Source organism: Diceros bicornis, chromosome 32 (assembly GCF_020826845.1).
Source record: "Diceros bicornis minor isolate mBicDic1 chromosome 32, mDicBic1.mat.cur, whole genome shotgun sequence".
Taxonomy (NCBI): Eukaryota; Metazoa; Chordata; class Mammalia; order Perissodactyla; family Rhinocerotidae; genus Diceros; species Diceros bicornis.
This window is the reverse complement of record NC_080771.1, coordinates 25,396,209-25,412,504: the sequence shown is the minus strand read 5'-3', so window position 1 is coordinate 25,412,504 and position 16,296 is coordinate 25,396,209. Positions and strand designations below refer to the sequence as shown.

Here is a 16,296-nt window from a genome sequence, read left to right as displayed (position 1 = left end):
CTTGCCTCACTCGCCTCACTAGTCCTGGTTCCAATAAAACTTTATTTACAAAAACAGGTGGCCAGCCCGCAGGCTGTGGTTTGCCAATATGATTTTTTTTTAATTATTATATATATTTTTATTGTGGTAAAATATACATAAAATTTACCATTTTAACCACTTCTAAATTTACAGTTTAGTGGCATTAAGTACATTCACATTGTTGTGCAATGTGATATGATTTTTTAAATATTACATTAAAATATATACTGTGATTTCTGTGTTTGGCGGCGCCCCCTTAAATTTTGCGCCCGAAACCAGTGCCTCACCCGCCCAACTCTAGTCCTCGCCCTGTCTCGCTCTGTCCTGGAGCCTGAAGGTAGAAAACTGCAAGTTTTTCCCATAAGGTAGCAGCAGAAGAGTTATTCCAAGGCGATCAGACCACCGAGGATGTCCGTCCAGATAGCCACCCGCAACGGGACGATTTGTTCCGCCTGCATCTGCCCGCCCCCTTCGCTCTCCTGCTACGGGACACACCTGGCGGTCGCGCCCTCTACCTGCCTCGAGCCACCTGGCGGGCGGCTGGCAGCGCCTGGCCCGCCCCGCTCGGGTCCGCCCCGGCTTCCTGCCCGCCAATGGGGAAGGGGGCCCCTCCGCGCTCGGGCAGCGTCCCGCAGAGCAGCCAATGGTAGAGCGGCATGCAAATGAGCAGGTGCGGTGGCGGCCGGGCCGTCAAGGCGGCCGCGGCTCAGGGGATGTTAGAGGCGCGCTGGGCGGCCGCCGAGCAGACGCCCGGGCTTCGAGCTGCGAGCTCCGCTCTCCCGCCATGGCCCCCGCTCCGCCCCCCGCCGCCTCCTTCTCGCCCGCCGAGGTCCAGCGGCGCCTTGCGGCCGGCGACTGCTGGGTCCGCTGCGGGGCCCGCCTCTACGACCTCACCGGCTTCGTCCGGCACCACCCGGGGGGCGAGCAGCTGCTGCGGGCACGGGCTGGCCAGGACGTTAGCGCCGACCTGGACGGGCCGCCGCACCGGCACTCGGCCAACGCGCGCCGCTGGCTGGAGCAGTACTACGTGGGCGACCTGCTAGGAGACCCTCAGGTACAGCCCGACCGGGGATCACACACCCCCTTCTCTCCCCACTCCTCCCCCAACTCTGCGCTCCCCAGCAAGCCCCATTCACCTGCTCTTTAGGAGGACCCAAGGTGACAGCCTCCGCCCTCACCTCCGCTTCCCCTCTCTTCTCTCCAGGTAACAGGTCACTGCCCCCGCTCCCTTCTCCCAGGAGCTTGCCCTTCCTCTCCAGCCTCTCCCCTGACCCTCTTCTATCTGCTGCTTCTCCCACCTCCCAAGTTACCCCCTCCTTCCTACTTGTTCCTTCTGCAGCCTCTGCCATCTGACAACTTGGATCACCTTTCCCAGCCCCTCACACGCCCAGTCTTTCCTTCCTGTTTCCTTATCAGCCTCTCCCTCTTTGCAACTGCTCTTCATTTCTGTTTGAATAATAGTTTCCAAGCTCACCTGTCCTCTCTTTCCCATCTCACCCTACTCCTGCTTCCAAAAGCCACAGATCATCACCCTTCTCAGCTAGCTTGGATTTCCTGGTGCCGCCCTAGCCTTGTACTAGGGCTCCCATAGGTGGGTGGAGAGGTTGGGGTAGTGTCTTGGGTGTCCTATGTCCTCCAATCCCCCAGACTTCCCTTTATTCCTTCTCTGACATGCTGGCTTGGGTGTCTAAAAGAGTGAAATGACAGGGGAGGGAGAAAGGATTAGCACTTTGAGCTGCCCACTGCTGTGCAGTGCAGGCTCATTACGGTATTTCAGCCTTTAACTGATCCTGGGGTAGGTTTTGTTATCCCCCTTTTAGGATGTGGAAACTGAGGCTCAAGGAGGCTTTGTAATTTGTCCAAGGTCAAACAGCTGCTTAGTGGAAAAGCCAAGGGTATCTGACTCCAAAATCGATGCTGTCTCCATCCCAGTGGTCCTTGGGCATGGGAGATGGCCCCTATCCGCACGGCTCCAAGTAGGCTTCGTCCAGAGTCAAACCAACTCCTCGGTCCTTCCCCAGATCTGGCCATAGGACTGGTGACAGTGGGGTCATCATGCTTGAACATAAACCAACAGCTGTTCCCTGCTTCTAGTTCTTGCTTTCAAGATGGCCCCAGCAAGTGCTTTTATTTATTTATTTATTTTTTTTGTGAGGAAGATCAGCCCTGAGCTAATATCCATGCTAATCCTCCTCTGTTTGTTGAGGAACACCGGCTCTGAGCTAACATCTATTGCCAATCCTCCTCCTTTTTTTCTCCCCAAAGCCCCAGTAGATAGCTGTATGTCATAGTTGCACATCCTTCTGGTTGCTGTATGTGGGACGCGGCCTCAGCATGGCCAGAGAAGCGGTGCGTCAGTGCGCGCCCAGGATCCGAACCCGGGCCGCCAGTAGAGGAGCGCGCACCTAACCGCTAAGCCACAGGGCCAGCCCCAGCAAGTGCTTTTAGATCTTTCGATAAGAGGACTTGCTTCTCACTGTTTCAGGTGGCTTGTCACTGGGCCATCTTGCCTAATTCTTCAATAATTTATTCACTCATTCACTTGGTCCCTTAATGGTTGGCAGCACTGAGCTAGGCACTGGGGAGGCACCAATGGACAAAACCAATATGGTCTTCTTGGAGCTAACAGTCTAATGAGGAAGGGGAGGGAACATACTAATCGCACAGTAATTATTTAATTACCCACTGCTGTCAGAGTGTAGGTTTGGAGGGGAGGGGTTCAGGAAGAGCTTTCTTGAGAAAGCAACACTTACACTGAGCTATTGGATGGATAGGGCTTAGCCAGGTGAAGTGCCATGGGAAGAACATTCCAGACAGAACAGCAAGCGTGAAGGCTCTGAAGGGGAAAGGCTTGGCACAGTCAAGGATATAAATAAAATCAATGTGACAGAGGCTGTGGGCAAGGAGAGGGATGTGGGAGGAGGCCAGAGATCAGCTGGGGCCACGTCATGCGGGGCCTTCTAGGCTGTGGTCAGGATTTGGGACTTGATTCTGAGAATGATGGGAAGCCAGGCAAGGGATTCAAGCAGGGGTGTGGCGTGGTCAGATTTGCATCTTTGGAAGAGCACTCTGGCTGCAGTGTCAAGGGAGCCCAAGTGGGTGTGAGGGACTAGGCAGGATGCTTCTGCATAGCCCGGGCGAGAGGTAATGGTGGCTTGTACCATGGTGGCTGTGACCAAGGGGAGAAGGGGGTCGAATTTGGGAGGTTTCATATGTAAAATGCCAGGACTCAGCATTCTGCAGTGGGAGCGCAATCTAATCTTGGAAGCTGATGTTTTGTGTCGAGTCATGCTGAAGGGGCAGAAGGTTTAGCCATACATATAACTGAAGCTGATTGTAGGAAATGAGAGGTTGGGACCAGAATACAAGAGACTTCCAGGCTTGTGATGGCTCATGGGAGCCATCCTACATTGTGACTGTGTCCTGTAAACAGGAGTCTTCGGGTGTGGCTTCTCCTCACAGCTCCATCGTGAGCATCACTCCTGGTCAGCTGCCCTAGATGGCTCCACCTTCCCAGCTCTGCTAACTACCCGGTACTGTGGTTTGATTTTATTTTGCTTTGCTTTGCCTTACCTGACCTTCGGGGAGGACTCAGACAATACTGAGTCCAAATTTGCTTCCTACCCCAGTACTCACCTGTTACCCAAAGAGTCCCAGTGTGGCCATGTTGCAGGCATCCTTATATCGGGGCCCCAGTATGAGGATGTGGGAAAAAAACTAAAAACTAACAACACACTTACAAACCCATGGCCCAAACTTGACCAATGGCCATAGTCACCCAATACTCCAGTTGCCTGTTGGCTTCTGTCTGCAGATTTCTATTCTGAAAAATAGTGTAGGGTTGTCTTTAAATTGTGGGGGAGAGAGAGAGGAGAAATCTGGAGCAGGGTATCCTTTCAGAGAGAAGCCCTCTTCTTAAGGCCTGAATGGAGACAAGACGTTTCTGTTCTTCTCTCTAGCTAAGCCTTTCTAGCAACCCCCATGCTGCCATCTCCACCTCTGTCCTCTCCTCCTGCTGGACCAGGCATGTTGACCAGGGATGCTGACACCTGTTGAGGTTAGAACCTGGCTCTTGTAATGTGAGGACCAGGAGGGGCGTTAATGGGGGAGGGGAGTGTCATGAACCAACTCTGTTGTTTGGGGCTCATTTCTGAATGGGGCCTCTCCTAGGGGTCCTTCCCGAGCATAGTCCTTGGAGGGGCGCGTCCTGCAGCTCTGCTGTGAAATTTCCAGGGGGACCTCCTGGCCCCGTTGGTTTCCACTCTTCCCCACTTTGCCACACCCCCTCTGTGTACACACTTACACACACATTCACACTCACAGGAAGGCACACACACACAAAACAAGTCAAACTTGTTTGGACCAGCATACTTGGGGGATGAAACAAGGTCTGCTGTGGCCCTGGCCTTGGACTTGAGGAAGCTGAGCTGTCCACCTTGAGCAAGCGGGAGAGTGAAGGCTGAGCCTTGGCCCTCAGGGTCCGGCAGGGTCAAGCTCCTCACTCCAGGTTCAGGTAAGAACCGGGTTCTTCCAGGTGCAGCTCACGTCATTAGTGGGGCATGAAGTCCATTTATTGAGCTGCAATCAGCCTTTTTTTAAAAAAAAAAAAAAAAAAGAGAGAGGAAAGGAGAGAACTTTGGGTCCAAACTGCTCCAAGGCCATGGATACTGTGCTTCCCAGACTTCCCAGACATGGGTCATCCACCACTGTCCCAGTTTTTACCAAACTGATGTACCACCTGAACTATTATATTTAATATTTTTAAGTAGACTCACTTTTATTTTACCATTTACTCACACTAAGCAATAATACCTGTAAAATCACAGGTTTTACATGCACTTTAAAATAAATATGAAAATCAATATTTTGATATTTAAAATATTATTAAAATAACTGTTAAAATAAAAAATGCTCATCCTCGTACCCGCTAAAATCAAATTGTCTTGGGCACCTTTAGAGGAATATATATCACACTTTGGAAAACATACAGAGCAGAGCTTTTTAACTCTCGTGTCCTATGGATCATTTTCTGGGATTGATGAAAGAGATGAAATTGTGTGTAAAAATGCATGGTCGTGCATTTTTCTGGTGAGAAAGCTACAGTTTTCATCACAGTCCCACTGAACTCCTTTCCTTACCCCAAACCTGCCGCCAAGAGGATAATAATGTCAAAGGGAAGCTCATACTTCCCCCGTCTCACACACACACAGACCTTGAGAGCCCCTCTGGTGGGCCAACAACTGACTACACCCCTGGATACAAGCCCTCTGTTTGAGAAGACCCTGGAGGAGGGCAAGCCTCTACTCCACAGCCACTGCTGTCGCGGTAACCCTGAGGTCTGAATGTGCTAATCCCACAGGGCGCATCTCTCTCAGTGGTTGAGAAGTCCACAGATTCTGCCACTTGTGGTTCTGCCAGGCTTTGGGGTCTGGCCGTTCGGAGCTTTAGGGCTTGAGTAATTAAATGGGGATGGACAATAGGGAGGAGAGCTAAGTGCAGGAAGACTTGGGGTTCCCACCCCAGGCTCTGGAACATCTTGAGCACAGCCCAACTTGGAAAGCCAGTCTGAGCTGAGAATTCAAATAAAAGCTGATGCTTGGGGAACTTGCCAAACTGCCCCTGCATGCGGAGCCAAGTGGACATGAGAAGTCTGCTAACTGAAGGGGGTTGAGATCCACTTAGCCTACAAACGGGCTTCCCAGTTAAGCCTGTCTGGCCCATCAGCAGCCACCATCCTTTGCTGCCTGCCAGGGACTTCCAAGCTCTGGGTTTTCACCTCTACCTACAAATCTTTTCACGATTTTGCAACGTAGATGCGTTTGTTCTTTGAAACTGGCTGAGTCTTACCTGGAGGATGAACTTAGGGCCAGCTGGTAAAGCATCCAGGGACCCAGGTCACTGTGGTTCCCTAGGACACTGGGGTGAACACAGGCTCCAGGAGTGCTTCCTGGTGTCATCCCAGAAATCAGTGAATGAAGGGGCCTTGAGACCCAAATTGGGAGGAAGGTCAGAAATTAGGACTCTCTGGGGGAAATAAAAAGAAACAAATAGGAATCTCAGAAACACCTGAGAGTAATCATCTTCGGGAACCATCCCAGGAAAGAATCCAAACTGATGCCTGAGCAGCATCCCTCATCTTCTCTTTCCTTGTCTATTTATTTTCCTTATAACACGCACTCGTCACTGGTCCATATGTTGTCTTCATGCATTTAGACAGACAAGTAATAAGCTCCCTGTTCTCTCTGAAAACCACCACGGCATCGAAGCTGTCCTTGCCTGGGTCATCGAGACCTTCACCTCTCTAAACCTGGTTGTCAGTTCTCACCTTATCTCACTGGTCTGGCAGCAGCTCTTGACACTGTGGTCACTCCCTCCTCCTTGATACACGTTCTTCACTTGGCTTCTGGATACCACACCCTTTTGGTTTTCTCCCTGCATTCGTTTTCTATTGCTGTTGTAACCAATTACCACAAACTCAGTGACTTAATGCAACACAAATGTATTCTCACAGTTCTGGAGATCAGAGGTCAAAATGAGTTGGCAGAGCAGCCTTCCTTCTGGCGGCTATAGGGGATAATCTGTTTTCTTGCCTATTCCAGCTTTTAGAGGCTGCCTACATTCCTTAGCTCATGGCCCCCAGCCAGCAATCGCATCCCTCAGACCTCTGCTCTCATGCTACTTCTCTTTCTCTGACTCTCCTGCCTCCATCTTTCACTCATAAGGACCCTTGTGATGACACTGAGCCTACCCAGATAATCCAGGCTAATCTCCCCATATCAAGGTCCTCAACTTAGTCACATCTCAAAGTCCCATTTGCCATGGAAGATGACGTATTGATGGGTTCCAGGTATTGGGAGATAGACTTTGGAGGAGGGTGCATTATTCCACCTTTCTCACCACCTGTACTCCTGGTCATTACTTCTCAGTCTCCATTGCTGGTTTCTCTCTCTCTCTCTTTTTTTAATTATTTTATTGAGGTCATAATAGTTAATAACATTGTGAGATTTCAGGTGTACATTATTATTTGTCAGGCACCATATATATGTGCCCCTTTACCCCTTGTGCCCAACCCCCAAACCCCTTCCCCTCTGGTAACCACTAATCTGTTCTCTTTGTCCATGTGTTTGTTTATCTTCCACATATGAGTGAAATCAGGTGGTGTTTGTCTTTCTCTGTCTGGCTTATTTCACTTAACATAATACCCTCAAGGTCCATCCATGTTGTTGCAAATGGGACGATTTTGTCTTTTTTATGGCTTAGTAGTATTCCATTGTATATATACACATTGTATACATTGTCTATATTGTATATATATGTATACACACACACCACATCTTCTTTATCCATTCGTCAGTTGATGGGCACTTGGGTTGCTTCCACCTCTTGCCTATTGTGAATGATACTGCAATGAACTTATGGATGCATAAGTCTCTTTGAATTGTTAGATTCAATTTGATTTCAAGTTCTTTGGATAAATACCTAGTAGTGGGATAGCTGGGTCGTATGGTATTTCTATTTTTAATTTTTTGAGAAATCTCCATACTGTTTTCCATAGTGGCTGCACCAGTTTGCATTCCCACCCATTGCACGCAATACTATGTCTGGGAGATTGTCTGTGTTTTTCTTACTTTAACAGTGCCTGTCTCTCTTGCCTGCTCTGTCCTAGAGAATCCATAGGCTGTAGAAGGGGAAAAATGAGGAGTAATTGAAAAAAGTAGAGCCGATGGTTTGGACAGACCACATGCTGATTGCATTAGCCTCCTTAGTCTTCCTTTCAGGATATCTTTCCGCTGTTACCCTACTTTCGCCAGAGCCCCGGTATACTCGTTATTGCAGAAGTCTCCTGGGCAGGTCTCTCCCTGTCAATGCTTTCTGCACCCCGTTGCCCGTGAACGTTACTAAAGGGAACTTGGTTATGTTACAATAGTCCTAAATCTGCAGTGGCTCCCCATTGCGACATCCTTTAAGTCCAGCTCAAATGCCATTTCTTCCGCAGAGCTTCTCCTTACCTCCCCATCTAAAACTGGTTTTTTCTTCTCCCAAACTCTCATAGCACTTTGCCTATACCTATGTTACAGCATTCATAGTGTTCTTCTTCCTTACTATATTTTCACTACATGTCTTATCTTCTCTATTAAACTGTAAACTCTCTGAAGACTGGAATTGTCTGATTCATCTGGGTTTTTCTAGGCACGCCATTACACTGGTGCATGCCAACAGGAACTAATAAATGCTTGAATGAATGAGCTGCTTGAAAAACTGAGATGTGTGCATAACCGAAAAGGAAAGTGGTAAAATTAACACACACAGACACTTCAAGAATTAAAATGTAAGAAAAACCCAAAATCTCTTTCCAGTTTCTTCTTTGTTAGCCGTAAGGGTTGGGAGTTGATGGAAAGGATGGAGGGCTATCAAGTGAGTCACTCATTTCTGCCTTTGCCCTCAGTTATTTGCAGCCGAGAGAGCATTGGCAAAACATCTTCCATACCAGGCTACTGTTCACCCTTGCCCGTGAGTCCCCTACAAGGGTAGAAGTGAAGTTAACCACAGAAAATGCCAACTGAGAGACCTCCTTGCTCTCAGGGCTGTGACCAGTCCCCATGAGGCTATGAGGGTCTGGATGACATGCGTCGGTAGGACCCAGGTTGCCTGGATTTCCAGCTCTGTTTACCCTTCATCTGTATTTTTATGCAAATTTCTCTACAGCAGGTAGTCTCAGAACAGTGGTTCTCAATCTTCCCTAATTGCTGTTCATCTAAGATGGGCAGAAGACTCTAACAACCACTCTCCTCACCTGCTCTTGTTTTCCCGTGGAAAAAGAGCTGTTATCATAATAAAATTGGAGTACAACAAACTTGATGTTAGCAATACTCATAAAGTGTATCATTGAGAAATATACAGCTCATATTTAGGATTTCATGTTGTGAAGCATTGCCTCAAAACATAATTATCCAAATGCTTTGTTTTCTTACCTTGATAGTATGTTGCAAAGTATTTAGATAGCAGTACCAGATAAGCAAATCTGGGGGGATTTGTTTTAACATATTTGAACTACGATGCATACAGAATGTCTTAAAGTTCTGTCATAAGAAAACTAGTAGCCAGAAATTTCGTTGATGCAAGTACATGTGACTACACACTTAGAGTGAACCATGAAATCTACAACAAACTTGGCTGATAATTACCTAAGTGAAATAGTCATAATTTCTCCTTTAAAAGCAATAAAATTTAAAAGGAGTAGAGTTCTAGTTCTCTACATTCTCCTGTGCCCAGTAGAACCTTTTCAACATTGCTTAGCGTTGCATGATGCTCAGATTTCCCACTGGAAAATGGAATCAGAGTTTTTAGAGATCTTTAGTAATGGCTAGTTTTAGTTTTATAAATTCCAAATGTTAATAGTCCATAATAACCCACTTAGTTGCTAATAAATAGTGATAGCTAATAAATAATGAAAGTCTGTGAAATGGGCATCATTTATCCACAAAGATCAAAGAGAGACTTTGAATTTTTAAGTCAATTCAAGGCGCACACTTTGAGACTGGCTGCCATGGAGGAATAAGGAGCACCTATATGGGGCTGAATAAATACAGCTTCCGTGATCCTGTATGCCCCCCAGCCAGGGGAAAGGCCAGATCAACCTGATTTAGTGGTTGCTCTCTCTTGTCCCAGGCAGGGTTCTTTGGGGTGTCCGTTGTAATGGCTTATGTAGGTTGGAGATAGGGTGCTGTAAAAAAATTCAGTTGTTCCTTGGACCTAAGTAGGAAAGTCCTTGACTCCTAGGATGAAAAGTCACTTAAAGTGGGTCTACTTTTTTATTATGATTATCGAGGTCACATATATATAATATATATATAATATATAATGTTTATAACATTATGTAAATTTCAGGTGTACATCATTATATTTCAGCTTCTGTATAGACTGCATCGTACTTACCACCAAAAGTCTAGTTTCCATCTATCACTGTACACATGGGCTCCTTTACCCTTCTCACCCTCCCTGCATCCCCTTCCCCTATGGTAACCACCAACCTGTTCTCCATATCTATGTGCCTGCTTGTTTATCTTCCACATATGAGTGTTCTTAAAAAATTAAAAATAGAAATACCGTATGATCCAGCTATTCCACTTCTGGCTATTTATCCAAAGACCATGAAAACACTAATTCGAAAAGTAAATCGACTTTAAATGAAGACGAAAATTTCATAGAAAATGGGCTAGGGGTTTGGGAGAGGGAAATTGATTATCCTTAAAAACGAAACTGAGGGCAGCCCCATGGCTTAGCGGTTAAGTGCATGTGCTCCGCTACTGGTGGCCCGGGTTCGGATCCCGGGCACGCACCAACGCACCGCTTCTCCGGCCATGCTGAGGCCGCGTCCCACATACACCAACTAGAAGGATGTGCAACTATGACATACAACTATCTACCGGGGCTTTGGGGGAAAAAAAAAAAGGAGGAGGATTGGCAATAGATGTTAGCTCAGAGCCGGTCTTCCTCAGCAAAAAGAGGAGGATTAGCATGGATGTTAGCTCAGGGCTGATCTTCCTCACAAAAAAAAAAAAAAAGAGAGAGAGAGAAACCATTTAAAAAAAAAAAAAAACACGAAACTGAAAAGGATTTTTTTAGTTTATTTTAACCTGACAGCAAAAGTAAGATTGCAGTTGCGTGCCAACTCTTACATTGAGCAAATGGTGAATCAAGTAGTGTTGTTTTTGTGCCCATGTGTGGTTTTTCTGACAAAACTGTATGAAAGCACAGTGTGACATTCTAAACTTCGCATAGGCAGTTCACAGCATGATCATAAAGAGGGTCATTTTAGCAAGAGTATTTTAGGGCTAAGGGTGTCTCTTGATCCTCTGATAAACAGGTCGTTATCTTTTGAAGAGCCTCATCCTTTGTTGATTGCCTGTTTTTCAGTGTTAACCGGCCTAACTTTGCCAGATTTTTATTTGGCAATGGAGCTGTGAGTAAAACGGTTTTCTATTGAAGTCTACTTTCATTGACTTCATGAAATTTCCTATGTTTTTGCATTGATTTTCAATTTCACTTTTCAGTCAGTTTGCATTTTGTTACATTGTATATTATCAGATGATAGCAACCCCTAACCACCACTTCACCTAGGTGGACTGCAGGGATTTGGGGGAGGCAGTGGTCAGTTTTTGAGTGGGGAATAAATTTATAAGTGATCAGCTGACTCATGAGTTGTTGTGTGTTAAGGTGATTTTTGCTGTCCTTTGCAACTTGAATCTCCAGGGACTCAGATAAAGAACACTTGGATAGGGCCGGCCCCGTGGCTTAGCGGTTAAGTGCTCACGCTCCGCTGCTGGCGGCCCGGGTTCGGATCCCGGGCGCGCGCTGACGCACCGCTTCTCCAGCCATGCTGAGGCCGCGTCCCACATACAGCAACTAGAAGGATGTGCAGCTATGACATATAACTATCTACTGGGGCTTTGGGGGAAAAAATAAATAAATAAAATTTAAAAAAAAAAAGAACACTTGGATAACAATGATCCCTGTAGAACGAATAGTAACACACCTAAGTTTGTATAGCGATTTACATTTTTCAAAGTGTTTTCCCATCCATTTCTATCTGAACTCGTAAGATAGGTGGGGCAGGTGTCAGTTCTCCCATTTCACAGATGAGAAACCTGTAGCTCTGAGGGATCATGGAGTGTGGTCTCCAGGTGCCCAGTATTTCCACTGCACACCCATTAGGAACAAATCTTAGGCAAGAGATTAAACCAAGGGGGAGCAAATGCATTTCTTTGGGAGCAAAGAGGGATAGGGTGCAATATAGGGTCACCTCTGATCCTTGTGACTGGGCTGAAGTCAGGCCTGTGAAGACAGAAGGAGAAGGGCCCTCAAGTTGAATCAGTTTGCTTTCTGGACCTCATAAACTACCTCTGCCCTCTAGGGAGACTGTGGTGAGGTGTGGCCGCGTGCGAGGGAGACTCGCAGAGGGGAGCCGGCTCTCTGTGCCCTGACACGTGACTCATTCTCTGCACGCTTGGTTACTGATTAATCAGTGGGTCAAACACTCCGACCTCCTAAAAAGGTTGTACCAATTTAACCTCCCTCCAAAAGGGTATAAGAATGCTTGTTTCTCCACATACCCACCAATGCTGTGTATCACCAGTATTTTTAATCTTTGCCAATGGGTGAAAAAAATTGCTTCCTGTTTAAATATTTATATAAAGTATGAGAGATTAAATGTCTTTTCATATGTTTCTAAACTATTTGCATCTTTTTGGTAAACTGCCAAAATCCTTTGCCCATCTTTCTGTTAGATAGTTGGTCTTTTTCTTATTGATTTATAATCACTCCTTATATATAAAGAATATTAGCCTATTTTCCATCATACACATTACTATTTGTCTTCTAGTTTTCATTTGTCTTTTGACTTGGTTAATGTTTTTTTCCCCACGTGAACCTTTATTTTATTTTATTTATTTATTTTTTTGTGAGGAAGATCAGCCCTGAGCTAACATCCATGCTAATCTTCCTCTTTTTTTGCTGAGGAAGACCGGCTCTGAGCTAACATCTATTGCCAATCCTCCTCCTTTTTTTTCCCCCCCAAAGCCCCAGTAGATAGTTGTATGTCATAGCTGCACTTTCTTCTAGTTGCTGTATGTGGGACACGGCCTCAGCATGGCCGGAGAAGCGGTGCGTCGGTGCGTGCCCGGTATCCGAACCCAGGCCGCCAGTAACAGAGTGCGCGCACCCAACTGCTAAGCCACGGGGCCGGCCCCCCACATGAACCTTTAAATTTTCCATGTAGTAAAAGATATCAAGTTTTATCATTCTCAGAAGACCACCTCTACTTTAAGATTTTATACATAAAAATATTTTAGTATCCTGCTAATAATTTTATGCTTAATGTTTTTATTGTTTGTTTTTGCTTAACTGTTTTATCTACCTGGATTTTAGTGGGGTTTTTTTGGTATAAGAAACAAAATAGGGATTATTTTAGGTTTATGTTTTTCTTTTTTTTTTTTTAAAGATTTGTTTATTTATTTTCCCCTCAAAGCCCCAGTAGATAGTTGTATGTCATAGCTGCACATTCTTCTAGTTGCTGTATGTGGGACGCGGCCTCAGCATGGCTGGAGAAGCGGTGCGTCGGTGCGCACCCGGGATCCGAACCCCGGGCCGCCAGCAGCGGAGCGCACGCACTTAACCGCTAAGCCACGGGGCCGGCCCAGGTTTATGTTTTTCTAAATGACCAACTGGTTATCCTAGTAGATTTATGGAATAATCGGTCTTTTCCCACTGATTTAAAAAACACTTTTATCACACGTCAATCATTCACAGATATATTTTGGTCTATTTTTGGACTCTCTTCTGTACCAGTAGAATCACTCATTTTTATTAGGTTTTAGCCATTAGTTGTTGTTTTTTTTCCCCCCCTCTTTCTGTTTCATTCCAGCCAGAATTCTGCTCCCACCTGCTCCACTAGAGAAAGCCAAGGGCAGGACCAGAGCTGAGCGTCATTTCTGGGCCATGTTGCTGGCCTTGGGGAAACACAACCAAGTCTGACTTTCAGGGGCTGAGGCTGCCCTGCTTGCCCTGGACCCTGAGGTTGTGTGGCTAGAGCAGGAAGGAAGCGGCTCAAGGAAGCCCACACAGGCGACAGGCTCCAGTGAGCAAGCCCGTGGGGGATGTCCAAAGTGGGTGTCCAGATGGTCATGGAATGGGAGTGATTTCCTCGGGGAACGCAGGCATGGAGAGGGGTGTGGAGGGAGCACCTGGAAGCAGCCTTGCCGCTGGAACTCAGCAAGCGGGTGGGTCCTGTGTACCCTGTATTGTATCCACAGCCTGAGGTTGGAGGAGGGGCCTGCAGGTCAAGTTCTATGTGTGTGTGAACAGCCAGAAGCTGGGAGAGCAGGGAAGCAGTTGTGTTGTCAAACAGGGAACTTGGCACGTCCCTTGGAAAGTTCTGTAAATCTCAAACTTCTTGTCCCTCTGGCCAAGGGAACTGAATACTTATCCCCCCATCTTCCTTTCGTCAAAATCAGAGGAGCTTATTAAATTCCTGGGACTTTTTTGGGACAGTGGAAATGTGCTACATCTTGATTTGGATATCGGCTACAAGGAGGCATATAATTGTCAAAACTTATCAAACTATTCACTTAAGATTGGTAATTTTTTGTTATATGAAAATTATACCAATTTTTTAAAAAAGAGAGGCAAATAAATTTAAAGATATTTAGTAGTCGCTCCTAAGGATATGCCATCATGATTGCAAGAGCTAGATGTTGGTATACACAAGCCTTTAAAGATTGTTTTTACAAAGAAATAGTGGAAAGTGAATAGTAGGATGTAGGTAGTGGGGTTACAGGTGTTCGTGGTGAGATTCAGCTTGACTACATGTTGGAATTTTTTCATAATGTTGGAAAAATACTAAATTACATTGTGGACATCACTCACAGATATGTTCTTAAAGGATGAGTGGAAAAATAAAATAAAACGAAATAAAGAACAGCACGTCGAGCCGGCACCGTGGCTTAGTGGTTGAGTGCACGCACTCTGCTACTGGCGGCCCGGGTTCGGATCCCGGGCGCGCACCGACGCACTGCTTGTCCGGCGATGCTTAGGCCACGTCCCACATACAGCAACTGGAGGGATGTTTGGCTATGACATGCAGCTACCTACTGGGGCTTTGGGGAAGAAAAAGGAGGAGGATTGGCAATAGATGTTGGCTCGGAGCCGGTCTTCCTCAGCAAAAAGAGGAGGATTAGCATGGATGTTAGCACAGGGCTGATCTTCCTCACAAAAAAAAAAGAAAAAAAAGAACAGCACGTGAATGGTTATATGCAACAAGGCATCACGTTTCTAGTGAAGTTGTGTTAGTTTCCTAGAGCAGCTGTAACAGTACTACAAACCAGGTGGCTTAAAACAACAGAGATTTAGTCTCTCACAGTTTTAAAGGCTAGAAGTCTAAAATCAAGGTGTCAGCAGGGTTAGTTCCTTCTGAAGGCTCTGAGGGAGAGTCTGTTCTTGCCTCTTTCCTAGCTTCTGGTGGGGCCGGCAGCCCTTGGTGTTCGTGGCTTGTAGATATGTCACTCCGGTCTCTGCCTCCATCTGCACAAAGGCATTCTTCTCTGTGTCTCCAAATTTCCCCTCCTCTTCTGAGGACACCAGTCATATTGGATTTAGAGCCTACCCTAATCCTCATCTCAACTTGATTAAAGCAAAGACACTATTTCCAAATAAAGTCACATTCACAGCTTCTGGGTGGACATGAGTTTGGCTGGGGTCAGCAGTGGGAGATGCTATTCCTCCCAATCCAGATATCATTAAACAACTTCTGCCACTCGAACAACCTAGATGGAAGTGAATATAATGTGCACTGGAGAACTTTGTTATACTTCAGAAAAATGACTCTAGTAGCGACAGAGAATCCAATATTTAAGATTCGTGTGAAAAGTTTGATATTTCATTTAAGTGAAAAAAAACACATGTAACTAAATTAAAGAATTAATTAGCATAAAGATATACATATATATATATCCGTATTCTTGGACCATTCCCCAAATCTACAAAATCAGAATCTCCAGAGGCAAGCCCCCAGAAATCTGTATTTTTAATGAGCACTCTTTATGGCTCAGAAGCACCATCAAGTTTGCAACCCACTGTCCTAGAAGAGCTAAGGGCAGAGGTAAAATGGAGATGGAGAAACCAGGGGCACTAAAAGTGGCTCAGTGGGCAGATCTCTTGGCATTACTAGAGAACCAGCATCCCCAAGATCCCAGCGTGGAGCTTAACACAGAGCAGTCACGCAGTGGGCGTTGAATGGGCAGCCCACTCTGTTGCCTTCAGGGAGAGAGGAGGAGCCTGGGATCTGCAGCCCGAGACCCACGCTCTGGGTCTAGCTCTGTGTCTCATTGGCTATGTGACACTGAGTGGGTCATTTAACCTCTCCCAGTCTTGGTTTCCTTATTCCCTGCATCACTACAAGACTTGGCGTGGCTGCAATGAGATCATGTGAGATCTGTAAAACAGAACATGTAGATTACACTGAAGCAGGATGACTATAGGCCCCTTCAGCCCCACCGTCTGCTAAGAAAAGGTAGACTCCTATTAGGTGATGAGGGATGGATGTTTTCAGAACCTGAGTTGCAGGTGCTCAGACTCTCTTGGGCAAGACCACTCACCCCCTGGAGGAGCTGGAGAGTGGTGCCCTTCTGGTCTCAGAGTTGCCACTTGCCCTGGCTAGGCTGTGTAGTGTCTGTACCAACCTGCTGCCCTCATTCTGTCTTCACCTGGACAAGGGCAATG

General features: G+C 46.3%; 1 protein-coding gene across 1 annotated transcript in view; it reads left to right on the top strand.

Moving 5' to 3' along the window:
* The first annotated feature begins 776 nt into the window (after positions 1 to 776).
* FA2H (fatty acid 2-hydroxylase) overlaps positions 777 to 16,296 on the top strand; it is a 52,712-nt gene continuing 37,192 nt past the window's right edge. Inside the window, exon 1 of the mRNA XM_058528277.1 lies at positions 777 to 1,075. Within this exon, the coding sequence (XP_058384260.1) occupies positions 806 to 1,075 (270 nt within the window). The 5' untranslated portion in view covers positions 777 to 805. The remainder of the gene's footprint in view (positions 1,076 to 16,296) is intronic.